We start from the raw sequence: 27,786 nt of genomic DNA on the forward strand, positions 1-27,786 counted from the left end.
ATAAAACTTGACCAGTAACATAAATATACTTGAACTCAAATTACCTGGAGTTCATTCCGGCTTTCTTTGTTTTTAATCCAGATCTTCCCTTGAGTCTGTGGATCAATTAACAAAGGATAGCGAGATGCCTTTGTGACAATAATTCCATTTTGAATGGATAGGTCATCATTTGGCAGACCCTGGAGGTTCCATTCACTAACAGTAGGGGCATCAATCAACATCTCATTGAGATTTAGACTGTCTCCAAATGGGATTTCCCGGACTTTCATTTCCTTCTGCCAGTCGTTTAGCAGCAGATTGCGAAACTCTTGGTTAAATGGACCAGAATAAGATAGAAAAGCTGTAGCCAACAACACATCCCCTAAAACGGAAAACAATACACTACTGAAGTATTTTATAATCAGCCTTGTAATTGTGCAGAGTATTAACATTTATTTTTGAGAGAGAGAGAGAGAGAGAGAGAGAGAGAGAGAGAGAGAGAGAAGGCGCACACCAGTGGGGGAGGGGCAGAGGGAGGAGTCACAGAACCCGAGGCAGGCTCCAGTCTCCAAGCTGTCAGCACAGAGCCTGACCAGGGGCTAAACCTCACGACCGCAAGATCAAGACTTGAGCCAAAGTTGGACGCTTAATCGACTGAGCCACCCAGGCACTCCAAAGGCAAACATTCTTTTAAACTAACTTCCAGAAACCAAACTGTAACCATGTTGCTGTGCCTTGGTGAATAAGAAGTAGGTTGGTTTCTTGTTAAACAGGGTCCAAATGGTCCGTCAAGTGATACCTGCTAGTGTCAAGCACTAGATTATTTCGACTCTTGTTGGATGTAAGAGTATGACCTTGGAATCTAAGAGATACACAACTTCAGAAGACAGAGCCTCCATTCAAAGTGACCTTGATCAGTATGACCATTCGCTCATAAGGGAATTGAAAAACGACCTGATAAGATGTTGAAGGTCATTATACATCTACTCAGGGTTGCATAGATGCCAGACCAATATTCATCCTTCTGAAATATCTGGACACACACACACACACACACACACACACACAGGAATTTGAAGTACTAGAATGTTGGTTTGTATTCTGATAAAAGTTTCACTTTGCTAACTCCCTACCGTGGTCAACATATAATCTGATCAGTAAAGGAACTTGCATACATACCTACAAGTCTTTTTGTTTGTGCAGCAAACTCTTTACTTTGTTCCGTCCACCTTTCCTTTTCTCCTGCCAAGCCACCAATCAGTGTGGAGGCGGTCTGCATCTTATGTCTGCACCTCTCGGCATCTTCGAGCAAGGTCTAAAAAGGGCCATAATCAGAAGGAAATTTATGTTCAGAAAAATACAGCCTCTGGCTCAAAACTATGATTTTAAACCATTATATATTATCTGCCCTTCTGAGACCCGGGAGCCATTTACTTCCTAGGAAGCATAAGATTCAATGCCTTTGTGCCTGTGTCAGCCAAAGACTGTCTCTTATAAACCTTCATGTAGGGTCCCAAGCCAACGGGTCAGACTCTCCCCACGTGTTAATAACTAAGAGATAATAGAGATCTGCATCATTTATGACTTCCCTATAAGAATAGAAATAAAATACAAGCATACTTACTAATCTCATAAAGCACAAAGAAAAGTAAAAAAAATACATATCTTTGCTTGAAAATCAGGAATACTTCTCATGTTAAAATTCTAGCACCATTATTGCCTTATCTAACTCCACTTCTCCTTTTTCTTTAGGTGAAACTTCAGATTATCCCCAGACTGTGGTGTTTTGAGGCTCGCTCACAAATCCCAGTGACACCTGGCTCAGCCAGTCCCTCCCTGGCACTCTGCATGACAATAAAAGACTTCCACATGCTGTGGCCACTCAGTGCTCAGTTCTTAGAAACAAATGGGCCTCTCTCTGAGACAACTGCTAATTCTACTTATAAAGACTTATATGTATGAAGTAATAGTGAAATAGTTAAAGATTTAGCTACAGGACCAGTCACTGAAGTTCATTTAAAACATATGTATATGGGGGCGCCTGGGTGGCTCAGTCGGTTAAGCGTCCGACTTCGGCTCAGGTCAAGATCTCGTGGTCCGTGAGTTCGAGCCCCGCGTCGGGCTCTGGGCTGATGGCTCAGAGCCTGGAGCCTGCTTCCGATTCTGTGTCTCCCTCTCTCTCTGCCCCTCCCCCGTTCATGCTCTGTCTCTCTCTGTCTCAAAAATAAATAAACGTTTAAAAAAAAAAATTAAAAATAAATAAATAAATAAATAAATAAAACATATGCATATGTTACACATAATATAGTATATATTTATATGTTATATATACTAAATGTCTAATAAAATAGAGCATTATTTAAATAAATTTTGGTGTGCCAGTGAATAAAAATACTCTGAAGCCATTAAAAACTATCTTGTGAAAATTTTTATAACTAAGAAAGATATTCATGATATATGACTAAGTTAAAAATTCAACTTATAAAGCAGTTATGTGTTGAATTATATTTTTAAATGTTATATTTTGCATATATTTTTAAAACATATTAAAAATCAAGGAATATGTTCAGACAGCAAATACTTTGCTCTTTATTTAAAATGAACTTTCAGGGGCGCCTGGGTGGCTCAGTTGGTTGGGCAGCCGACTTCGGCTCAGGTCATGATCTCGTGGTCCGTGGGTTCGAGCCCCGCGTCGGGCTCTGTGCTGACAGCTCAGAGCCTGGAGCCTGTTTCGGATTCTGTGTCTCCCTCTCTCTGACCCTCCCCTATTCATGCTCTGTCTCTCTCTGTCTCAAAAACAAATAAACGTTAAAAAATAAAAATAAAAAATAATAATAATAAAAAAATAAAATCAACTTTTAGAGTTCATTTCCAGGATTACCTATGTGTATTTTCTGCAAGGAACACCAGTTGCTTTTGTAATAACAACCCAATACAGTGTTTTTCAAAAGCAAGATATTTATTCTAGTTTGTTCTCTGGGATTCTAGTCTGCTCTGTTTTCCTTTCCCCCTAGAGTTAATGCAGAAAACCTAAAACCCAGCTGGGGTGCACCCCCACATCTATATGACCCATATTTGTTTGTTTCTCCCCAAGAAGAAAGATATCAGCTGGGAAGTATGACATTGCATCACTTATTTCTGAAAACAAACTTTTCATGTAAAAGCTATTTTTAAGATTAGGTTGTCTTGGGGCACCTGGGTGGCTCAGTTGGTTAAGCGTCAGACTCTTGATTTTGGCTCAGGTCATGATCTCGCGGTTCAAGAGTTCAAGTCCCAGGCCGGGCTCTGAGCTAACAGTGCAGATCCTGCCTGAGATTCTCTTTGTCTTCCCTCTCTGCCCCTTCCCTACTTGCACTCTCTCTGTCTGTCTCAAAATAAATAAACTTTAAAAAAAAAAAGATCAGGTTGTCTTCCTGAATTTCATCATCCCAACTCCCCGTTGGCCAAATAAGAAAATGGCCAGGGCCCTCCTCTCTGGCTTTTTTTTTTTCTGGGACCCCACACTCCTTTAGGGGATGAGGGTACAGGGAAGAGAGAGGAGCAGATTCATGAGCGTTAAAGCAGCTCCCCCCACCCACCCCCGAGCTTGGCGGGGGTAGGGAGCAGAGTCCCCTGGGTTCTTTGGGCAGTGTCCCAGCCCACTGTCTGTTAGTACTCCCAGAGAGTGACTAGCTGTCCAGAGGGCCTAGGGAAATGGGTCCCCAAAAAGGCACTGCCCTGTGCAGAGAGGAGCAGGGCACACACTTCTTCAGGGGACACACAGGCCTGAGTCGTGAGCTTATCCATCTGACCATGATGAACTGTGGGCTTGGGTGCCCTGCCCCTCCCTGCCTTCCATAAGCCTGTAGGCCTCCTGGACTCTCAAGGAGCCCTATGCAGGAGGAAGGAGTCACAAAAAGACTAACGGTCAGATTCACTCCAGCGTGTGGGAGGTAGATACACTCACAGCCAGATTTTGTGTTTTTTTTTAATTTAAAAGCTTGGCATTTGTTGAAACAAGTTTTCAAGTCAGAGCCATGCCTCTACGGGAGCAGGTCTTGTACGGTCCTAACAGCAGACGCTCAAAACCAAAAAAGCATATTGAATGAATTAATGCAAAAATGTTACAACTGAAACATAATAAAATGAGGCGTAAAATATTTTTAGTGTATTCAGTAGCACCTCCCAACATAGGTGAGGGTCCAACGTGGTAGAAATGAGCATGCCTTCCCCATAGTTTCTGAAGTAGGCGCTTTCAAATTGTGATGCTAATTGTCTCCTTATATTATGATAAGTGAATCTCACAGAGCATAATTAACAAACCCAAATAGGTTACGTAATTACTTCTCTAAAATTTCTAAAAAGCTCTTATTTTGCTTTCCGGCGATTTATCTTTAAGCAAAAGTATCACTCGTTCTGCATATAGTGAAACTGAAGTGTTTATCTAAGTTCCCTTGATGGGACTCCCATAAGAGAATGGACTACCAGAGGAGGAGTCTCAATCCCGACAAGAGAGGACTGAGAAGGGGCAGGAGGAAACTCCAGAAAATCATCAAGGAAAGAACAGAGCGAATCTACCTCTTATTTAACAAATACAGGATTTATCAGAGGCAGATACAGATTTTATGGGGCCAGAAGCTTATATAATCTGTTGGGGGGGGGGGGGCGGTCCACTTTAACAAAAGTATTAGAGGGACACCTGGGTGGCTCATTGGACTGAGTGGCCAACTCTTGGTTTAGGTTCAGGTCATGATCTCACAGATTGTGTGTTCAAGCCCCACATCAGGCCCTTTGCCGACAGCACGGAGCCTGCCTGGGAATATTTGTCTCCCTCTCTCTCTGCCCCTCCCCTGCTTGCTCTATCTCTGTCTCAAACAAATAAACTTAAAATTTTTTTTTAAAAAGAAGACAATTAGAGATTTTTTTTCACAAATACAAAACACCCAAGTGAACCCTATGTATTTAGACTGAGAGGGAAAAAAATCACTACAAAGTCCCGGTGACTTAGAAACTCTGGTGCCTTTCCTCTGACACTTCTAGGCATTTTCTCTATGCTTATACACAAATGCTTGCCAGTCATAACCCGGTTTCCCTTCCCCTAAAACACTACAAATCCCAGGAACCCCAGCTCCTAGAAGCCTGGACAAGTGAGGAGCTCTGTAGCATAAGCTACACTAGGTCTGCATTAACGCTGCCTGCATTTCCAGCAGCAAAGAGTCCCCAGTGGAACTGGAATTAGGATAAGTAAGATAAAGAAGTTGTTGTTGCCTAGTGGCTCAGAAATGTATGAACCCAGCTTCTGAAAGGTCCTCCAGCTGCAAAGTATGCACGGGCTGAGAAGACGGTGGAGTGGACACCAGAAGGGCAAGGTCTAGTCCAGACTGTCCAGCCCAAGACCCGGAGCCACCCTCTGGACCTCAGTTCCTATCTCCAAAGTGAGAATTAAAATATCCACCTTGCATCCCTTGCAAAATTGTTTCAAAGGTTAAATGAGATGAAGTGGGAGGTCAGGATTTGAAAACCATAACAGAAAGTGCCTCATGAGGTGCTGTGCCATTGCCATCAGTAAGGAGACTCAGAATGTTTATGTTCCAGAACCTACTCCTATCTTGGCTGACCATCCTGACCTCTCAACAAGGACCCTGGCGTGTGTTAGGAACAAACTCCAGGGCTTAGTGACGGATTATATGTTGTATATGTATCGTGTCTACGCAAAATCAATCCCTTCTGGGAACCAAACCCTTGGAGAGAGAAGGCAGCAAAGGAACAAAGGGTTTACAAGAGCCACGTTGGTGTACGAAGGTCCCTCCCAGGCCACAGGACAGTTACCTGCTTTTCAGTCATGGCCTGTTCATACTCGGCCTGCACCACGTCGAGCTCTGCTTGCTTGTCGTCCAGCTCGGCCTGGGCCTTCTGCAGATCCTGCATGGCCAAGACGTAGCGATTCTCCTGCACCACCAAGTTGGCCTGCACAGGACACATCAAGGTGAAGGATGCACGGCAAACCAAGCCGCCAGCATCTCAGAGTCAGAGAACTCGGCGGTGCTCATATCTCTTCTCTGTTCTACCCCTAGAGTCTTCTCAAGCTGCATTCAGTCAAGATCAAACCTTAATGTGGACTTGATATAAATGTTTCTAAGCAGAAAATTATAATTCATTAGAAGTCAGAGAATTTTAAAGTGTCAGATAGTAAATATTTTAGACATTTGGGGTAAGAGGCAAAATCAAGGCTATTGTTCAGGCACTTATTTAAAAGCCATGTAAAAATGCAAAAATTCCGGACATCTGTGTGGCTCAGTCAGTGAAGCGCCCGCCTCTTGGTTTTGGCTCAGGTCATGATCTCATGGCTTCGTGAGTTTGAGTTGTGCGTTGGGCTCTGTGCTGGCAGTGCAGAGCCTGCTTGGGAATCTCTCTCTCTCTCTTTCTCTCTCTCTCTCTCTCTCTCTCTCTCTCTGCCCTTCCCCCACTGATGCTATCTCTGTCTCTGTCAAAATAGATACACTTAAAAAAAAAAAAAGAAAAAATGTAAAAATTCTCCTTATTTCACAAGCCATACAAATACAGGTTTGGGCTAGATTTGGCCTGTGGGCCAGAGTTTGCCAGTCCTGAGATGAAAGCATTGCAATATTAAATGCATATAGGTACCTTATAGCACATTGTAATATTAAGAACTGTAGAGAAAGAAAAACCAGAATATTAAGAAGCATCTGCCTAGTAGGACTCCTCACTGTTGATGAGAATGTTAAACCAAGATAAAGGATGGAACAGGATTATTCACTAAAAATAAATGTGAGTCGTGGTGATCTTGATGTAGTTGCTGTAGTTTTCATGTATCGTTCGCCTTCCTTAAAACAATTGGTACCTTGAGCTGTGACTAATCAAAAGTATATGTTTTAAGGAAGCTACTAAATTTGACTCAAAAGACATATTCAAAAGCAATTTGAGCAAAAGAGATGTAGAAAATAGCCCATGCATACAGGAATTTAGACGTTGTAACTAATTTTTTGAAATCAATTTTTTTTTTCCTTTTTAAGCCTCCAAAATGTTAAACTTGACTTTAATGGGGTAATCCGCCATAAGGGCCACATTCTTTCTGGGGTGTTTCAGAAGAAAAGATTACCTTGAAAAAGTTTTTTGGCAGTGAAATCATTTTCCTATCTGGAAACCTCAGGCTCCCAAACTTTGGCAGAGTAATTCTTTAAGAGAAATTCAAAGTTCCATTACTTACTAGAACCAATGACAGGCTTAACAACTACAGTTTAGAAAGGATCTCACTCTTGGGACATTTTTTTTCTCAGGTCAGCTCTAAACTGCACCTGTTGCAGTGGCTTAAAAGAGGGGCGCCTGGATGGCTCAGTCGGTTAAGTTCCGACCTCGGCTCAGGTCACGATCTCATGGTTCGTGAGTTCGAGCCCCACATCAGGCTCTCTGCTGTCAGTGCAGAGCCTGCTTCAGATCCTCCGTCCTCTGCTTGCTCTGCTCCTCCCCCACTCTCTCTCTCTCAAAAATTAATAAACTTTTAAAAAAATAGATATTTTTGTCCAAGTTTAATATTCAAGGCTCTACTGTTCTTAAACATTCTGTTTATATGGACTGATATTCATGGTTTTCATGGTTTTCAAGGAGAAATCTCATTATCATTAAATTGAGTAAAGTCTAAATCGCCATTGTTGCAGCCGGTATTTAAGTTTCCCTCTACAAGAGGTCACTTGGCCCGTCTACAGGGATTGCGGGATAAAGGAAAGCAGCCCCCCCAGGGTCTCCATCATGGCTCAATGTTGAGGAGGTTCCAGCTGGCAATGAAGGAAAGTGTCCTTAATCTGTCCCCATTCAGGAAGCAGGGGCTCACGGGGGAAGCCCCTCCAAGGACACACGAAGTCAGAGGCGGGAGTCTGTGTTGCTTCACATATTCACCCGTCTGACAACCAGCACTCCCTCCCTCTATCTTCCCCGGCTCCCTAAGCGGTGCAGACAGAGGCTCTCTGTAACTGCAGTTATTTTCAGGACTGAACATTAGCGGGGACCTGATGCACTCAAGGCTCCCAGAGGATGGGTGCTCATTGCACTTCAGGGGGTCACTTCCAGGACCGACTGCTCAGAAAGAAAAGCAGAGTTTCTAGAAGCAAGTAAAAGGCTCCCCCTCGTGACAGTCTTCACTTCCTACTGCATGATCTGGATTGTCCTGGGACCGGGCGGAAGCTGAAATGTACTGGAATTGAAGAGGGGATTTCATTGTTCTCATGCAAGCCTTGTTTAGAATGGCCATTATTTGCTACTGACTTCAGCTCATTTTGTTTAAAAAACAATTACAACAAAAGCTACCCATCGTGCATTCAACAGTAATTCCCTTAAAGACACTGTATGCTCATTCACTCGAAACATTTGCAAAGGATGCTCTGCGTTTTGCGCTTGATATGGTGCTTCTAATTCGTCAACATCAGAATGTCCATTTTTAAGCTATGCTGGAGTCTTCAAATGGTTCCCAAATTCATAATGTTGACAAAATGACATCATTTACGTCCTCTAAAGTTCTCTGAGCCAAGTAAATCTTTGTTCTTTTAAGTTGCCCTAGGACCCCAAGGGGCCTCAGCCACTGAGTAAATGACCCTGGTATGGTAACAATTAGAAAATAAAATCAGATTTGCAACTCTATCCCTGTCTTCTTGCCACTCTCAATTATTTTTATCATGATTATTAAGCTCCTTGGGTACTTTATAAACATAAGTCGATTTTAGTTGATGGTTGAGAGAGATCAAAGTTACACAAAAGTGAAATAATCCACCAGGCCACACGTGTGATCTTGGAGCCATCGGTAGTCTATTTTCAAAACATGCATTTGCCTCTGCATCTGCCAGAGACTGTCAGTGGTGGTGGGGGAGCGTGCACGTATGAAGCTTAAAAATGCAATTACTCGAAGGAAAACAGGCATATTCTCAAATCACATTAAAGAACAGAGAACATTCAGTTTCCTTCCTGAGGTAAAGGAGAGGAGAGGGAATACCACATCATACCTTGCAACCAACACCGGCCACCAATGGTGTGCCAACCCTGCCTCGGTTGTAAGATTCCCGGCAGGACATTTATCAGGTTATTCTACGCTATGGTTTTCTGTGTTTCTTTTTTCCAAGTTAACATTGTGGAGGAAAAATATCCAGCAGCCCACAGTCAACATGGCGCCCTTGTAGAAAGTCCATGCTTCGACTTGTACAATTCTGAACTGGAGTGCTATTACAGAGAAGAGAAACGTCCTGTGCTCGGCAGTTCTGTCCCTTGCTCTCCCTGTGGACTTGAGTACAATAACACCAGAGGCCAAAGGTTACTGTACACTCTGAGAAGACAAGGCCAGTTGGCCTTGAGCGCCCTTGCAGGCGCACATCACACAGTTCCAGCTAGGGGGCTCACCTTTAGAGGCAACACTTCTCTGTTTATAGAAAAGAAGGAAGCCATGGCTTTGGTCCAGGAACAAAGACCAGCTACATTCCCACATACGCGTTTAGCAGTTTCGATGTTGTAGTCGGCCATTTCAAAGTAAGGATTCAAAAATTCTATCACTTCTTCATTGATTGTGTCTTTTGGGAATTGCTATGAAAGAAAAGAGTAAAATTAAGTCAAAATGCTTCTTTCCATGAGGCCACATTCACATTGTGCTCACAATGCCATTGAAATTGTTGAACTAAGGAATGAATGAACGACATCATATTTTGTTGATATTTCAGGATATTGGACAAAAGTCCTGAAACTGAAAACAGAGGAAGCAGTGACAGCGAAGAAGTCGGAGCATTCTTTATCTTCTGTGAACAAGAGATACCAACCTTAAATAAATGTTCCAGGATCCAGGGAAGGAGTAAATTATTTAGGCGATGAATACTAACATGGTTATTAAAATTTCCAAAGCAATAACATGTTCATGTCATTAATCCTAAATAGGTGGATTGTAAACCCATAAAATCAATAATGGAAAACAAATACACTCTGGTATTTTCAGCCTGCAGACAAAATATGTTTAGCATTTAGCAGCAACTAAATGCTTAATGCATTCAAACAGAGGTTCTATTAAACTCATCTGAAATACGAAGGTAACTACTTGGACATTCGGTCTTGAGGGCAATGAATTAATTTTTAATCATAGAATTATCCAGAATATGAAAGAACTGTTAGCTTCTGAAGGGATAAGATTCAAAAATAGTAGCATAAGTGGATTAAGAATGCCTTCCTGCATCAAGAGAAGACTGGCCAAACAATGAAACTGGACCTTCCTCGAGTGGTGTTTGACATCTAAAAGAAGCTGAGTAGGGGCACCTTGGTGGCTCAGTCAGTTAAGGGTCTGACTTCAGCTCAGGTCATGATCTCATGGTTCATGAGTTCAAGCCCCACGTCAGGCTCTGGGCTGACAGCTCAGAGCCTGGAGCCTGCTTTGGATTCTGTGTCTCCCTCTCTCTCTGCCCATCCCCTACTCATGCTCTGTCTCTCTCTGTCTCAAAAATAAATAAAACATTAAAAAAATTTTAAGAAGATGATTCGATTTCTCCAAGTAGAAAGGAATGTGGCGCCTATAAATCTAAGCTTCCACAGAACATGCACGGTACAGGGCGGAGCACACACACTCTCATTCAGACAACCTCCAATGCAAGTTTCTTCTATGAGCCTGGAGAAATGATGAGGGCAGAAGAAAACTCAGAAGAATATTTGGGAGCAGCAGAAGGGCAATGGTGACAAAAGGCAAATGGTGAGGAAGCTTCCAAGAGCAGTGGCCCTGCCACCAGGCACATAGGGCAGGAGCCTGGAGTCGCCTGCCAAGATCCCATGAGAAGTCCAATGCCACTGTTGCACTTTTCTGTGAAAACTCCTTGATCTCCTCGGTCACCATTGTCATTTCACATATGCTCAGAGTTCATCACCACCTGTGACTCCTTCTTGGTGACAACTTATGTCATAGAGTGCCACGTTTTAATTATCTGGGACAAGTCTGTATGGCCACCAGTTTCATAAGCTGCTCACTGTTACAGCTGCTGTAAGGTGCCTCACAAGATGCTCTAGCCTCACAACACTTGGGCATGTGGAATTGAAAACTGAATGAAAGACAGCATGAAGGTTATTGCTTTGGAAACAGATGTGACTTTGGTATTCCCCATTAGTTGTGTCACGGTCCAAATATGAAAGATAAAACAATAAAACTTCTTGAATAAAACATAGAAACACTTATTCTGCCTTAGAGGGAGGGCAAAGATTTCCTGAACAGAACACAGAAAGCACTCCTAGGAAAATATTGATAAATTGGGCTACATCAAACTGAGGAATGTCTGTTTATCAGAGGACACCCTTAACGGAATGAACCACCAAGGCAGAATGTGGGAGAAGATATTTGCAAACATATAAATGACAAATTACTCATGTTTCTTATAAGGAAATACTACACATCAATAAAAAATTTAAACAGACAAGAGACCTTACCAGGTACTTAACAAAGGAATCCCCAAGAGGTTCATAAACTGTTGAAAAGATTCTCAGCATCATTACTTACCAGGTCTAATGCAAACTAAACCCACATTAATAAAACAGTACTGCAAACCCATCAGAATAGTGAAAAGTAGAAAATAGTTAAGATGTAGAACAACTTACACACTGCTGGTGGGTGTGTAAAAGGACACAGCTATTTTTGAAAGCTCTTTGGCACTATCTATAAAGCTGTTTAAACCCTTGTAGTGAGCATAGCATAATGTATACAGTTGTCCAATCACAGTGTTGTACCCCTGAAATCAATGTAATAGTGTAAGTCAACTACACGTCTATCAAAAATATTTCCATCTGTTTTTAAAAAGGATAACGTAAGACCCAGAAATTGCATTCCTGGAGTACAGAGCCAATAGAAATTCAAATACACCCACCAAATGGCCCGTAGACCAATATTCACAGTAGCTTTATTTATAATAGCCAAAAACTAGTAACAACCCCCAAACCCATCAACAGTACAGTGGACAAATAAATTGAAACATATTACAGCATTTCACACTGTGCTGGCTCATACAAGCTCATCGGAAACCATTACTAAATGTTTAGGAGTTTTGCAAATAGGTTGTGAAATAGAACTGTTCTTAAAAGTTAAATTATAGAAACTTATAATTAGACAAATGTTATTTACAATAAAAAGAATATACAATAAAAGTAATCACATTCTCTTACATTACTACATTTTACTATCTATGTTTCTGAGGGCATTTATATCCATTGTACCTACGTAGTGGGAAACTATACTGCTTACACACCTCTCCCCCAGCTGCATTCAGCAAGATCATTTCGGTAGTTTGCAACTGGCCATTGTGGGGATACTTATGCCATGGAAATTGGCAAACACTACAAATCAGACTTTTTCTTTTTTTTTTTTTTTCCTTTTTTACTCCCCAGAGAACTAGTTGTTTTTAAATATTTAGCACACACCGCTGCTTCATCTACTGAACTGCTATATAGCAATGAAAAAAAAGAATGAAATACTGTCCTTGCAACAATAAGAATGAATCTCAAAGACTTGTTGAATAAAAGAATTTAACACAGGAGGTCACGTGATATCAATTCGCCTATGTAAATTTCAAAACCGACAAAATTAATTATCAGGATAAAGATGAGAATAATAGTTACCCTAGGGGAGTTATTGACGAGGTAGGGACACAAGACAGATTTCCGGGGTCTGGAAATACAAATCCTGATCTCAGTGTTCATTAACAGGTATACATATATGTAAATATTCATTAATCTGTATACTTAAAACTTGTACATTTTATCATATGTAAGTTCTACCTCAAAATTAAAAACATGCAAATTACTACTCAAAAAATTACTACTGAGACTTGCAAAATATAAATACACATATATTTGTATTCATATGTATACAATACATGCACATATGTCTTGCTTTCTTAAAATGATTTTTTAAACTTTTATTGAAATAGGTCACTGATGATGTTTTAGTGTGCCTACAATCTATCAGGAGAGGTTCTAATGCTTTTTTTTTTAATTTTTTAACATTTGTTCATTTTTGAGAGAGAGAGAGAGCAGGGGAGAGGCAGAGAGAGAGAGGGGGGGAGACATAGAATCTGAAGCAGGCTCCAGGCTCTGAGCTGTCAGCACAGAGCCTGATGTGGGGCTTGAACCCATGAACTGTGAGATCATTATCTGAGTCACAGTCAGACGCTTAACTGACTGAGCCATGCAGGCACCCCATCTCATGCTTATTTTTAAAGCTCTAATGTCTTATATTTGGAAAAGAAAATTCTGCTCTGAAAAAATACTTAAATATATGTTCAACATACGTAAGTAGAATATTATTAAGGCTTTAAAAATAAGAAACTCTTGCCATTTGTGGAGGACATTGTGCTAAATGAAATAATCCAGACACAGAAAGACAAACCCTGCCTGTCTCACGTATACATAGAATCTAAAATAGTCAAACTCACAGAAGCAGAGAGTAGAATGCTGGTTGCCAGGGATGGGGGAGGAGAAAGGAGAGATGTTGGTCAAGGCATACAGAGTATCAAGATATCTGGAGACCTAAGGTACAGTAAGAAGAATAGAGTCAACGACATTGTATAGTTGAAATTTTCTAAGTGTTCTCGCCACAAAACAAGAAAAAACAAAAAGGAAAAGAAAATGGTAACTGTGAGGTCATGGTTACTTTAGCTTGACTGTGGCAATTATTTCATAGTGTATACAGATCTCTAAACATCAAGTTGTATACCTTAATATATAGAATTTTATGTCATTCTACCTCAATAAATATGGCAAAAAAAATTAATAAGGAAAAATGTGTACGTACAGCAAAACCTTTTCAGAAACTTATTCTATTAAAGGACTCAGATACTCTAACGAAGTCCGAGTCCCCTGTCATCCCAACGTTACTGAACTACCAACCTGCAAGTTCTGTAAAAAGTTTCCTGCGGTCATGAGTTTTAAAGACTCCTGCCAGGAAGGAATTGTACAGCTTCTTTCCAGGTCAATTTTCACTGCATTGACTTTCCTTTGAAACAGGAGCAGCACACAATCCATGATCCTCATGATGAGGTGAGGTGGTCGGCCCAATGTGCGGACAGTGGCGATGTCCGAAGGCTTGATAGTCTGTGAGAGGAGAAGAGGTCATCGTGCAATCTCAGATAAGAAAGTGTGGACAAACCTGTAATCTCTCAATGCTATTTTGACAGAGGAAAGGAAGCGTATTTGAGCTGGATGCAGTCATAAGGTTGAGATGCATATTTAATCCCAAAGAAACGCATGTCCCAGAAAGTTCAAACTTCTACAATTCAAACTGACAGCAAGAGGAGAGACAGTGAGGGAAATACTGGTGAGCAGGTAAGGAGCTGTGACTTCTCCAAAATTGTGCAGACCACTTTGTGTCAGAAAAAAAAAGGGGGGGTGTAATCTGAAAGAAAAAGAAAACTCAGCACTCAAGGAGATATGAGGAATTCTAACCCAGGAAAACTTCAGAATGTGCAGTGCTTTTTACTCATTAGTGATGTAGGGCAAGAATCTGCCTCTCTCTTTAGCAACCCAGACTTGTCACAGTGGACCGACACAAGCAGGTAGCCCCAGGGCTGACAGACTGAATAATTAGAGGTTTCCGAGTGGAAGTGACCTTTAAATGATGGAACTTAAGCAATACGAATTTCACTAACTCAGAGAAGTCCTGTTCCATTTCTATCACGGAGATTCTGATAGAGTAAATTATTTAATAGTCAGATAGACCCACTGTGGTTGCTAATAACTGTTCTGTCTCTTAAACACTTTATGGGATAAGTATGGGAAAAAATTCTAAAGATAAGAATCTGATACGGTCCTACTTCTGGGACAAATAGTGTATACTCATTCCTTCCAGATGTTGAAAACCTTCTGTCTTAATTGCATTTGCATCAAAGGAAGGTGACCAGAGACCTTGGAATCAAAGCTAATAACCTTTTCTCTGAGGATTGGGGGAAAAAAAATGAAGAAAAAAAAACCCCCACTGAATTTAGGATTGTAACTACATACTTTGGAAATGTTTGTTTCAGTCGATGCGTATTTGTGACGCAAGACAACCGGAAGTGAAGGAGAATTTGTGTTCAAGGGCTAGAAACAGCTGACAGATCTTTATAGGAGACGTGTGGCTATAAAAGAAAGGAGAGAAATATAATAGCAGCCAGTGGGGAAAGTAGGGTCAAATAAATGTTGTAAATAAATGTTAAGTAAAGGATGTAAGGAGCCGGACATGCTGATTTTACTTTAGCTTTAAAAGAGAAAATTGTCTAACAGAATTGGGCTCAATTATGTTGGGTGCCCAGGTAAAAGGAGTTGGGGGGAGAGGTATGTCTAAAGGTAAACCTATTTCAGCTAAGTATTGGATTCCTCTTTTCTCTGAAGACAAAGCAGTGTGACTGCCACATAATTTCCTAGACATGCTTGCAATATAATAGTTATTTAACATCTGGAGGTATTTTGTTTGTTTGCCTGGAGTCAGATTAGTTTTGAGATAGGAAGAGAAATATTCTTTGTGCTTACCTTATTTCTTGTATAGATTTATGTGGCCTGATGCCAAAAGGTTAGTTTGAGGGGATCTAGAACTTCTTAGAATAAATTGGTAGTACCATATTTCAAGATTTCAAAAGCCCACAAGGAAGCAATAAAATGGAGGCAGAACCAATGAAGGAAATTATTGGAAATCTCTCCAATACACCCCATCATGTTACCCCTGTTTCCAGACATTTCTGCACTGATGTTTATGTGGAATATCTTAGTGGTAGAGAACAAGAAATTAGAAGGATAAAGAAAACTATGTTATAATACAGAAAAGATGCTAAGCCTTTTAAATCTTGGGGAAATTTACCCCTTTAAGCATGATCTAAGATACCATAGGCTCTTTTTCTATGATGCCATGGGGTATCATGAGTTAAGTAAAGATTTAAAAGATTCTTTACACTATCAATGTCTTCTTTCTATTGATCAGAGACCCACAGTCGGAAGCCAAAATGCCCCAAAAAGGGGGTTGGGTGGAGACCACGATCTCAAAGAGATATCTAACCCCCACGTTCACTGCAGCACTATTTACAGTAGCCGATATATGGAAGCGATCTAAGTGGTCATCAGTGGGTGAGTGGATAAAGAAATGTGAGATATACATACGTAGAGAGAGGGAGTGTGTGTGTGTGTGTGTGTGTGTGTGTGTGTGTGTGTGGAGTGCCTGTGTTCAATGGAATGTTATTCAGCCTTAAAAAAAAAATAAAGGAAATCCTGCCGTGTGAGATAACATGGATGGACCTAGGGGCCATTATGCCAAGTAAAATAAACTAAATATAGAAAAACAATATGATCCCATTTACATGTGGAATCTAAAACGGGCAGATTCATTGAAGCAGAGAGTGGAATGGTGGTTGTCAGGGTCTGTCAGGAAGAGAAAATGGGGAGCTGATGGTTTTCAGTTATGCTAAATAAATTCTGGAGAGTTACTACAGAGCACAGTGCCTATCGTTAACAATACTGCATTATATACTTCGAATTTGTTAAGAGGGTAGATTTTAGATCCTATGTTAAATGTTTTTATGACATGAAAAACAATAACAACAACAATGGCATTAAAGGGAGCGGCGGGGAAACTTTGGGAGGTAATGGACATGTCAATGGGCTTGAAGTTAGGGATGGTTTCAAGGTATATATTTATTCCCAAACTTTCTGAGATGTATACAGTATACACGTCCTGCTTTTCACATGTCAGTCTTACCACAGTAAGTTGATTTTTTAAAAGAGGCAGGGGGAGATGAGGAGCCCACCAGTCTAAGAGACTGAAGAGCCACGGGGCTTTGAGGATGAAGAAGCACACTCTAGCCAGTGAAAGGAGGAAGACAGAAACAGTAAGTGAAGACACATCACAGTAAGAGTAGTATGAAAAGTTGGAGGGACAAAGGAGGCGGCCGTATCTTCATTATCTCAAAAGAGTAGAAACTCATATTTATATATTGCTCAGGAAACTAAAAGACTCAACTTGGATCAAAAAAGATTTAGAAGTGTCTAAGGCAGTGAGCCAAAGAAGCGATTAAAAAAGTTTGCATTGTCAAGTAACGAGGCATGCTTAGTGGGGGTTCTAGAACTTGAATTAGCTATGGGCAGATCATCAGGGCTTCATTTCTCCAGCCAGTTCCTAGACCAGGAATCAATAACATAAGGCAGTAGCTGAGTAAGACAGAAGTAAAGGCAATCTTCAATCGAGTCCCCAGAAATCTTAAATTGGGCCTTCGAAACTGGACCAGCTCTTTAAGGTGGGGCCTATGTCACTAAACTCATCATATTTTCTCAGAATCCAACCTCCTTCCTAATTTTGCCATTTCTGCTATTGCCACGCAAGTTGGGACCTGTTCAGAACCTGCCGTTCACGGGCTACATTAGGTCAGCAGCTCTGTATTTGGGTAAAATCCACAGATACACTCAGAGAACGTTGTCTCTTACAGACCCATGCCGGGGTCCTCAATGAATGAGGAGAGAAATGTTATTTTAGAAATTTTCTGTGGCTTTCCCAATGTCACATAGCTTATTGGCGACAGAGTGGAAATGAGAACCCAGGACTCCTGACCGCCAATCTATGACACTGCCCATCATTCAGGAGTGAAGAAAATGAGATGCGGAGTAGCAAAATCCATATCTATACGGAGCTAATAACATCTCCCTGCAGAAACTATTCCTTGAAATAGTTCCAGGGAAGACCTTTGGTCTGGAGCAGTAGCGCGTTTCCTTGCTGTTATTCATTTTCCTTCGCCCTCCTCCCAGGCGCTAAACTTGACACCTGCCATATCACACAGATTTACCTGCAGGGCTGCTTCTGCCTCTTCTAAAGCTGGTTTTGCGGTTTCCAGTTTTTCTTCAGCGATGGCTTTGTCCTTAGAGATGCTGTCTACAATGGCTTGGGCTTTGTCCTTCACCTTCTGTACCTCAGCCTTGACCTTCTCGGCGGCCTGCGCTTTCATTGTCACTTCTTTTAAGACCTACTTCAATATAGAAGGGGAAAAAAGCTCACAGAACAAACCTTGGCAGGCTGAAAATGCACATTTTTGCCTTGATTTGTTGAGTTGGTCCGGTACCGTTGCCCAGTAAGATTAAGAGTATTAGATTCTATTGGAAATAATTTGTACTTTCATGGTGACAACTCAGTGAATATGCATACGTCGTTAAGACTTATTACCAGGAATTCAAAACAAATTTGGCACACGTGTGAGTGCCCACGCACCGTGTCGGCTTTATCATTGGCCACTTGGAGCTCCTTTTCTTTCACTGCTAGTTCTTTGCTCAGGGCTGCAACAGATTCTGAGGCTTCTTTTAGCTTTTCCAATCCAGTATGCATTCTAGGATTGAAAATCCAAGCAAGCCATGGTTAAAATTTGTGGTTTTCCAAGCACTGGTTCATTAACACAGACAGCAATGGTCGTATTTGAAGAATGAGGGTCTGTGCAAATAGCAAATCCAAGAGGGCTTGACGAAAAGAATATGCATCCAGGGTTGATGCCTAACTAAACACATCCATATGTTTTTCACACACCACATGTGGGACAGTGAAACCATTACGATGCTGCACAACATGAAGAACAATCGTGGGTCTAGAATCTGTATCATGAAGGAAAAGGCCTACTGAAGTTTAGTTAAATGACAAGAGACTTCAAATGCTTGAAGTGCTTCAAATGCTTCAAATGCTTCAAATGCTTCCCAAATCTGGAGGAAGGAAAATAAATAACTTCTGTTTTGTTTTGTTAAAAAGACCAATTAAGTTAAAAGAAGAAAGATTTGGGATTAAGGAATGAAACAAATCAAGGAATGAAGCCATCAGAACCACCCTGCGAAGGGATGCTGCCTGTCTGGGCCTGAGATAATGTAACCTCAAAGACCAGGGCCCTCAGAGTCAGTCAGTCCAATGTCCCACCCAGGGTCCCTTATGAAGCATCCCTGGCTGGTTCTGGCCATATCCAAGCAGAAGCTATAGGTGTTCAGAAGACAGCTGGGCAGAGCAGTGAAATCTGGAACAGAGTTCAGTGAAGCAGGGTATTCTCCAGGCAGTGAACGTCAGCATTCCAGAGAAGGACGAGTGGAGGGAGGCAGGCAGTCTGAATTCTCTATTTCCGCCATTAGGTCATTCAGTATTATAGCAAGTAGTAGGTCACATGAACACTTGGCAACACTTTATTCTACTGGGCAAAAACAAAGCTCCTAGCAATCATGGACTAATCCTTGGAATAGGCTTGAGAGGAGGATGCCTCAGCCGCAGCACTATTGGCATTTGGGACTGATTCTTTGCTGCAGAGGGCTATCCCGTGCACTGTGAGATGTTAGCAGCATCCCTGACCTCTACTCATTTGCTGCCAACAGCACCCCTTCCCGACCACCTGAGTTGTAACAAACAAGAATGTTTCTAGTCATTGCAAACTGCTCCCTAGGAGCAAATTTGCTCCCCGTTGAGAGCCAATGCTTTAAAACAACTTTATATCCGAACTTCACACTTACCTGTTGGCCAGGGTTTGCACTTCTGCACGCTTTTCTCCATATGTGAGCATATAGCCTTGAATAAAGGAGAGGTACGACTTGGGAGTCACATGAGCAGGCCGTCGGAATCTCTGGAAATAATCAACACACTTCTCAGCTACCCCGTCCTGGAAGGAGCCCATGCATTGGACCACTTCCTTCTTGGTTTCCAAACTGCAGTCAATATCATAGGGGGACAGGAAGTGTTCAGACACTAGAAGGAATAAGGACGGCAGTGTGTGAAATATACACATGAATGACCATCTGAAAAGTTAACTGGCTAATTTTGAAAGACTTAGATATTTTTTAGGACTGCATACCATTTTTATACCCAAACCTGGTAAATATCTGTCAGCATTTTTGGCCCCAGGCCTATGATTTCAACAATTTTATTTTCCCTTTCATTTATAAAGCTGTAACAGACCTCAAGACTATCATTAGCCTTTGTTTTCTGTTACTTATGCAAAGAAGTCTCTTCTGCATGGCTGCGGGTTCTGGTCAACAGCCAGCCTGTTTTATGCTTCACATAAGGGCAAAAGTGGTGCAAATAACTCAGAAATCAGTGCCCACCTGGTACTCAAATTTAACATTCCCATTTATTTTTAAATGCAGAACCTGTCATACCCTTAATTCCCCCAGGCTCTGACTGCATTTGGTATGTGGAATGTTTGCCACTATATTTTTTTATGCCTGGGTCATCCTGTTCTTAAAAGTGGTGGGTGGTAGGGGCGCCTGGGTGGCTCAGTCGGTTGGGCGGCCGACTTCGGCTCAGGTCACGATCTCGCGGTCCGTGAGTTCGAGCCCCGCGTCGGGCTCTGGGCTGACAGCTCAGAGCCCGGAGCCTGTTTCGGATTCTGTGTCTCCCTCTCTCTCTGACCCTCCCCCGTTCATGCTCTGTCTCTCCCTGTCTCAAAAATAAATAAAACATTAAAAAAAAAAAAAAAAAGTGGTGGGTGGCCATCTGCAGTCAATTCTAATTTACAGTGTCCTTTAAAAATGTTTGGGTAGGGCGCCTGGGTGGCGCAGTCGGTTAAGCGTCCGACTTCAGCCAGGTCACGATCTCGCGGTCCGTGAGTTCGAGCCCCGCGTCAGGCATCTGGGCTGGTGGCTCGGAGCCTGGAGCCTGTTTTGGATTCTGTGTCTCCCTCTCTCTCTGCCCCTCCCCTGTTCATGCTCTGTCTCTCTGTCCCAAAAATAAATAAAAAACGTTGAAAAAAAAATTTTTTAAAAAAAAATAAAAATGTTTGGGTAAAAACCTCCTGTTGAAGACCTTTGTCTTCCCGATACTGCCAATCATGGGACCCATTCTAAGGCAGCATTTCCTATTATAGGAAGAGGCCATAAAGCCAGACCTAATCAATCACCACAAACACGCTGAGTGTCTGCGACACACCGAGCCCTGTGATGGTACCGTGGAGCTAAAGACTAGTATGAAATTTGGTCTCAATGCCAAGGAATTTACAAAGGTTATGCACAATGCGGTTAGAAGTTACCATAACCAACTTTATGTATCTTGGGGGATACAAAACTGCCTACGGATTTGCTTGAAAAGTACTTAAAGCATTGAATAATGTACATAAGAGTTGCAAATAGAAATACGGCCAATAAAAAGGGAAGGAAAGAGAAGGAATCAAGTAAACAAACCTATCTGGTGATAGTTGGCAAAGAAATAAAAAATGATTAGCAACTGATCACTAAATTAAGTTCTTAAAGCAATTGTGGGGTAGTGTTTACATCTATGTAAATAATAGGTACCATTTCTCGGCTTGGTTATAAACAAAGTTTACCATATACATTGAAAGGCCATAAATTAAGACTCAGAAGTCATATTTTCTCATATGAGTTAAGCAGTCTCTACAAAGAACAGTTTAACTTCTAGGAAGTTTAAGTCTAGGCACCAGGAACACAGGAACAATCTTTGCCTAGGATAAAGTTTTTGTAGGAGGTATTAACCCCTACAGCAGCAATATTCACCATGAGCCAGGCATGATGCTAAGTGCTTTACTTGGCATTACAGGGTATCCTCGGGGAGGTTCCCACTTTCTGAAAACCTCCTCGTATTTACTATGTAATGATTTTTTCCCTTCTTATGTGAACAGAGAGTATCAATAGGGGGAATTCTTTTTTATGTAGCAAGTGCTGTTTTTATCTCTCTAAAAGTCAAAGAGAATAAAAATAGAGTAGATTCAAAGGATATTTTTCCAAGGACTCACAATCTCTGGTGCAGGGAAGGTTATGAAAACAATCAAATCACTTTTACTTAGCATGACCAAAGCCTGCTAAGCTCAAGCAAGAGGCCATGGAAAACCCTTCCAAGGTCATCTCTATTATCTAATCACCAAAGCAGCAATGCCAGTTTGGGGGCCCATCTTCAGACTGAAGCCTGAGGTTGGTATGGGTTATATTTTGGTGTTGTGTGCTCACAGCACTTGATGGGAATGAGGTGAGGTATGTGTGGGATAGAGAGGAGAATGTTCGGATCCCTGCCCGAATTTTGGTGCCCTTCAATTTCCACTTCATTGAGATGAAAAGAATTGAAGTAACAAAGTGAAAGAGGGACATGAGTTGCCTATCCAGCAGCCATCCTCTCTCTTTGTTACTAAAAGAATCTCTGTTTTGCTCAAGGTAACAATCTGCCCAACTAAAATTCGTCGATTGTCCAGACTCTCTTGCAAGCAGGGGTGACCCAGTTGAGGCCAATGACGTGCAGACAAAAGTTCTTGGGGAAGAACGTTGCCCTGAACTCAAAGACAAATTTCATAAGGCATCAACGAACATGATGTCTGGAGATGCAGCAGCCACCTTGTGCCTGTAAGAGTAAAAGCCACACCCTAAGGACAACAGCAAGATAGAAGGAGTAAGACCCCCCAAATGGCATCATTCTGGACTGCACAGCTCCGTGTTTTCTTGGCAGCAGGAGAAGGGGGGAGAAAAAAGGACTTGCTTGAGCAAGCACTTCTCTGGTTTTCTCTTACAGCCAAACACATTCTTAACTGATACCTTCAGAGGGCGAGCATGTCCAATCTTGACAAAACCTTATCAGCTAATCCTTACAACATCCCTAAGTGATGAATTTTAACATGTACCTTTTGTACAGAAGAATAATGAGGCTTAGAGGAGTTTCCTTGCAGATGGCAGGTTGGCGATTCAATGCGAGGATGATGGACTCCAGAGCCCATGTCACCTTGATTTAGAAGCCCAAAGAGAACTGAACTCTGTAGTCTTTTAGAGTGCTAAGCGAACACATTCAACTGCAGCACCAAGTCCAAAAATATTTATTGACTAATGGGCTTCGTAAGCAAAACAGGCTAATTTTCCCAGAAAAAAATGTGGACACTGTTGTGGTTGGCATTACTTTCTGAGGGGTTATCACGCGAAGCTGCCTTCTTGAGGCTGTATCACCAGCTGTGAGTGGCTGCAGAAGCAGGGGTGGCTAGCTCATAAGACCATGTCTTGTATATTATAAATCAAGTAATAATTCTCAAAGAGGGCCATTTTATTCACATAATTAAAATGGCCTTCTTTGAAAAAAAATACACCATGTATAGGCTGCTGATTTTGCTTGAGACTTCATTTTCAAGTGAAGATGGCCTACTTTGATAACAATGTGCTCATTTAAAATGTAATCTAGAAGAACATTAAAAGTTACCTTTACCGTGGAGAAATCTAAATGAAGTTCATGGGTTTAGGAGTGACATTAGCACCACAGAGTATCATTAAGAAATGCAAGACTACTATCTTAATAATACTGGAATTAAACGAAAAAACCTAATAAAAAATGAAATAGGAAAGGAAAATCAAAATGCCTCAGCTGATGGAAACCTCTGTCCCTCATTCTCCCCCAAAAAAAAAACCAAATTAAAACTGTAACATGCCACAAATTGATGCCAGTATCCCCAGAGAAGCCTTTGAATGAGTCATAAACTACTTTGAATCATAAATTCAAAAGTTAAAAAGAAACTGACTAAATAATGTATCAGGAAGAAATGAAAAAAGGAATTGACTGAGCTCAGGAAATAAGAAGAAAAAGATAAAACCATCTTGGAAATGAAGACTAAACTAAAGGTAGCCAAGGAAGGGACAAAAAAGAGGAAAAAAAAAATACAGACAAGACCACCAGAATGAAGAGAATACAGACGTTTAAAGAAACAATTCATTCAAGACAACGCCATACAAAGCTAAAAACAAAGGTTTGCCAAAATGGAGGTTATTAAATGGTGGAAAAGACAAGACTTTACAACATAAAACAAGGCATATTTTTCTTTAAATGCTTTATCAAGAGACTTAGTCAATTTAAATTCACGTATGAAAAAACTCACATTTTTCCCAAAAGCACTTTAGTTATGAAAATACTACAAAATCTAGTGTTAACGTTCTAAGTAAGCATCTTTAAATTAGAGAAATACTCTGGGCAATAACATCAATCCAAAAAAGAAATTAAGAAGAACTAATTTATAATGATAGCATCCAAAAGAATAAAATATGTAGGAATAAATAGGAATAAACTCCACCAAAGGAAATGAAAGACTTGTACGCTAAAAACTATAAACTACTAATGAAAGAAATTAAAATAAACACAAATATATGAAAAGACATCACATGTTTATGATTTGGAAGAATTATTATTTTCAAAAGTCCATACTACCCAAAGCCATCTACAGATTCAATAGAGTCCTGATCAAAATTCCAATGGCATTTTTTTACAGAAATAAAGAAAACAATCCTAAAATTCATATGTAACAACAGAATACCCCCCCAAAAAAAAAAAACAAAGCAATTCTGAGCAAGAAGAAAACTGGAGGCGTCACACTTCCTGATTTCAAAATATATTACAAGGTTACAGTAATTAAAACAGTGTGGTATTGGCCTTAAAAATAGACATATAGACCAATGGAACAGAAGAAAGTTCAGAAATAAACCCATATATATATTGATTTTCAACAAGGGTGCCAAGAATACACAACGAGGAAAGGATAGTCTCTTCAATAAGTGGTGTTGGAAAAAGTGGAGATCTATATGCAAAAGAATGAAATCGGACTACTGTCTTACACCATACACAACACTCTATGTATTGTTCAATCTATTTTGAGATTAAAATAGATTAAGTAGATTAAAGACTTAACCATAAGACCTGAAACCATAAAACTCTCAGAAGGAAGCATAATGGGTAAGCTCCTTGACAATGCTCTTGGTCATAATTTTTGGACATGACACCAAAAGCACAGGCAACAAAAGCAAAAACAACATGGGGCTACACCAAACGAAAAAATCTCCTGCACAGCAAAGACATCAATTAACAAGTGAACAAGTAACTTATGGAATGGGGGAGAAAATATTTGCGAACTGTACCTCTGATAAGAGACAACATGTGAAATAAATACCTCCTACAACTCAACAGCAAAAAAACAAGTAACTTGATTAAAATGGACAAAGTGGGGAGGTGCCTGGGTGACTCAGTCAGGTAGGCGTCTGACACAATTTCGGTTCAGGTCATGTTCTCATGCTTCGTGAGTTCAAGCCCCACATCAGGCTCTGTACTGACAGCATGGAGCCTGCTTGGGATTCTCTCTCTCTGCCCCTCCCCTGCTCACACTGTCTCTGTCTCCTGAAAATAAATAAACAACTTGAAAAAAATTTCTAAAAAAAAAATGGATAAATTAACTGAAAAGAGATTTCTTTAAAGAAGACATACAAATGGCCAACAGATATATGAAAAAGTGTTCAACATCACCAATCCTTAGGGAAATGCAAATCAAAGTAACAATGAGATATCACTTCATATCAGTTAGGATGACCATTATCAAAAAAAACCAAAAGATAACAAATGTTGGCAAGGGTGTGCAAAAAAAGGAGGGTCCTCAAAAAATTAAAAATAGAGCTACCATATGATACAACAATCCCACTTCCAGGCACATTTCCAAAGGAAGTAATATCACTGTCCCAGAGATATCTGTGCCCCTGTGCTCATAACAACGTTATTTACAGTAGCCAAGACGTGGAAACAACTTAAATGTCTGTTGATGGTTAAATGGATATACATGCAATAGAATATTATTCAGCCTTAAAAAAGACACCCTGCAAAAAAAAAAAAAAAAAAAAAAAGACACCTGCCACTTGCAACAACATGGATGAACGTGGAGGGCATTATGCTAAGTGAAATAAGCCAGACACAGAAGGACAAATACTCCATGATACCACTTACAGGAGGAATCTGAAGTGTCAGACTCATAGAAGCAGAGAGGACTGTGATTACCAGGGACTAGGAAGAGGGGGGTCCCATTTCCCCCTCCTCCCAGTCAGAAAGTAACAAAAAGTACAAAGTTTTAGCTATTCATGAATAAGTCCTAGAAGTCTACTGTGTATCATGATGCCTGTAGCTAACAATGCTATTTGTATACTTAAAATTACTACAAGAGATCTTACGTCGTGTTCTTATCACAAAATAATAATAATAATAATAATAATAATTAAGAAATAACTTAAGAACTTCTTACACTTAAGAAGTCAGAAGGAAACTTCTGGAGGTGATGGATTGTCTATGGTACAGATTACGATGATAGTCCCATGGGTGTGTATTTACTTCGAAATACATCAAGTTGTATATTTTAAATATGCTCAGCTCTTTGTATATCATTCATACCTCAATAAACAGGCTTAAGAAACAAAAAATGCATCTTAAAGAATAAAATATTAATCGGGGCGCCTGGGTGGTTCAGTCAGTTGAGCGTCTGACTTCAGCTCAGGTCATGATCTCACCATTCATGGGTTCTAGCCCCGCATCGGGCTCTGTGCTGACAGTTCAGAGTCTGGAGCCTGCTTGGGATTCTGTGTCTCCCTCTCTCTCTGCCCCTCCCCCGTTCGTGCTCTGTCTCTCTCTGTCTCAAAAATAAACATTAAAAAAAAATTTTGTTAAAGAATAAAATATCAATAAAATATTAATTATAAAAATATACAATTTAATATTTTATGGGAAATAGTATAATCTAAATGATATATACTAACACAAATGAAATCATGTATTTCCTTTCTGATGTGGCTGGAGATAATAATTTAACTTAGAACCAGAATCCTGAAGACAACTTAAATAAGGTTGTTTCTAGAAACCTCATGGCTAGTTTTCCAAAAAGAATAAACAACACTTAAGTTCCTAAGTATATTAAGTATTTGCAATGCCCACACATGGTATTCTTTCAAATTAACAGAAGCAAGGTTAATATTAGGTGCATAGATGTTGGTTTTCCCAACAAGATTTTGTATTTACTAAATAAAGGAGCTATGTCCTATGTCTTATAATTATTTTATCCACTACTGTGACTAGCACAGTAAACACTTACCAGACTAGACTGAAGACATACCACAAAAAATTACAGGTTATCAATAGTTTAAGAAGATTTCAATACCAGGTACATGATATAAAGTCTACGTGCTAAGATATAGGAGGTCCAAGATGGGAGGGCGGGAAACTAAATATTCCTTAGAGAACAAAAAAAGAGTGAAGGATGTGTTGAGTTCTGACTAAGCTCTGGAACTTAGATAAACAGAGGAGACTGAAGAGAATATTCTTGATCTAAGGGGGACAACATATGGAGAATAAGTATGATTAAAGCACATTCAGAGGACAAACAAAAGAGGTGTATCTGGGGAGAAAAAGAGAGAGAAGGTTTGTGTTGGGTTAGAGAAGACTGCAAGTAAATGAACTTTGACAGACTGACTCATTCATTCAGCACTGGTAGCTGCCCAGATTGTGAATAAAAGATAGGTAGTCCTTGACCTCATGGAGTTTTTAGTCTAGTGGGCCAGATCAACACACAACTATACAAATGGCAGACTGTGGTTAGCCCCAGGAAGGAAGAGCACAGAGTGCTATGAAGTGATACCATGGGATCAGTTTTGTGGGGAGAAGGGGAGGCAGGATTGTTCCCCTTAGGAAGGGAAGTTTGACTGAGCCAGCACCATCCAGACAAAGGGAGGAGGGCTCAATAGGATGGAGGAGGAGGGTGTCACATGGGAAGAAAAAGCAGCCTGTTCAAGGATCCAGAAGAACAGAATAGGAAGAAAGAGTGACCTCAAGGGAAGATGGGGGGTGGGCAGGGCCACTCTTCCCAGTCTGGGAGGCCAGGCTACGTAATGTGGCCTTTCTCCCAAGAGCACAGGGAGGTCATGTGAGGTTCTAAGTAGAAAGCTGTGTGGTTGGGTTTGTGTTTTCCTCATTCTTCTGTCAGCATTGTGGGATAGATGGCAGACAGCTGGAAGAGGAGGAGAGGTCATTAGAAAGTGATCTGGGTTTTCCAGGTGAGTGACAATGACAGCTTG

General features: G+C 40.7%; 1 protein-coding gene across 2 annotated transcripts in view; it reads right to left on the minus strand.

The window, feature by feature from the left end:
• The window catches only part of DNAH5 (dynein axonemal heavy chain 5), a 289,955-nt gene that overhangs the window by 52,607 nt on the left and 209,562 nt on the right, over positions 1–27,786 (minus strand). For both annotated transcript variants that reach the window (XM_058715840.1, XM_058715830.1), the window contains exons 56-63: positions 19,456–19,687; positions 18,191–18,305; positions 17,772–17,948; positions 13,861–14,064; positions 9,361–9,540; positions 5,788–5,925; positions 1,159–1,294; positions 45–361 (exon numbers count right to left, since the gene is read on the minus strand). In XM_058715840.1, the coding sequence (XP_058571823.1) occupies positions 45–361; positions 1,159–1,294; positions 5,788–5,925; positions 9,361–9,540; positions 13,861–14,064; positions 17,772–17,948; positions 18,191–18,305; positions 19,456–19,687 (1,499 nt within the window). The remainder of the gene's footprint in view (positions 1–44; positions 362–1,158; positions 1,295–5,787; positions 5,926–9,360; positions 9,541–13,860; positions 14,065–17,771; positions 17,949–18,190; positions 18,306–19,455; positions 19,688–27,786) is intronic.

The sequence above is a fragment of the Neofelis nebulosa genome, chromosome 1 (genome assembly GCF_028018385.1).
Source record: "Neofelis nebulosa isolate mNeoNeb1 chromosome 1, mNeoNeb1.pri, whole genome shotgun sequence".
Lineage (NCBI taxonomy): Eukaryota > Metazoa > Chordata > Mammalia > Carnivora > Felidae > Neofelis > Neofelis nebulosa.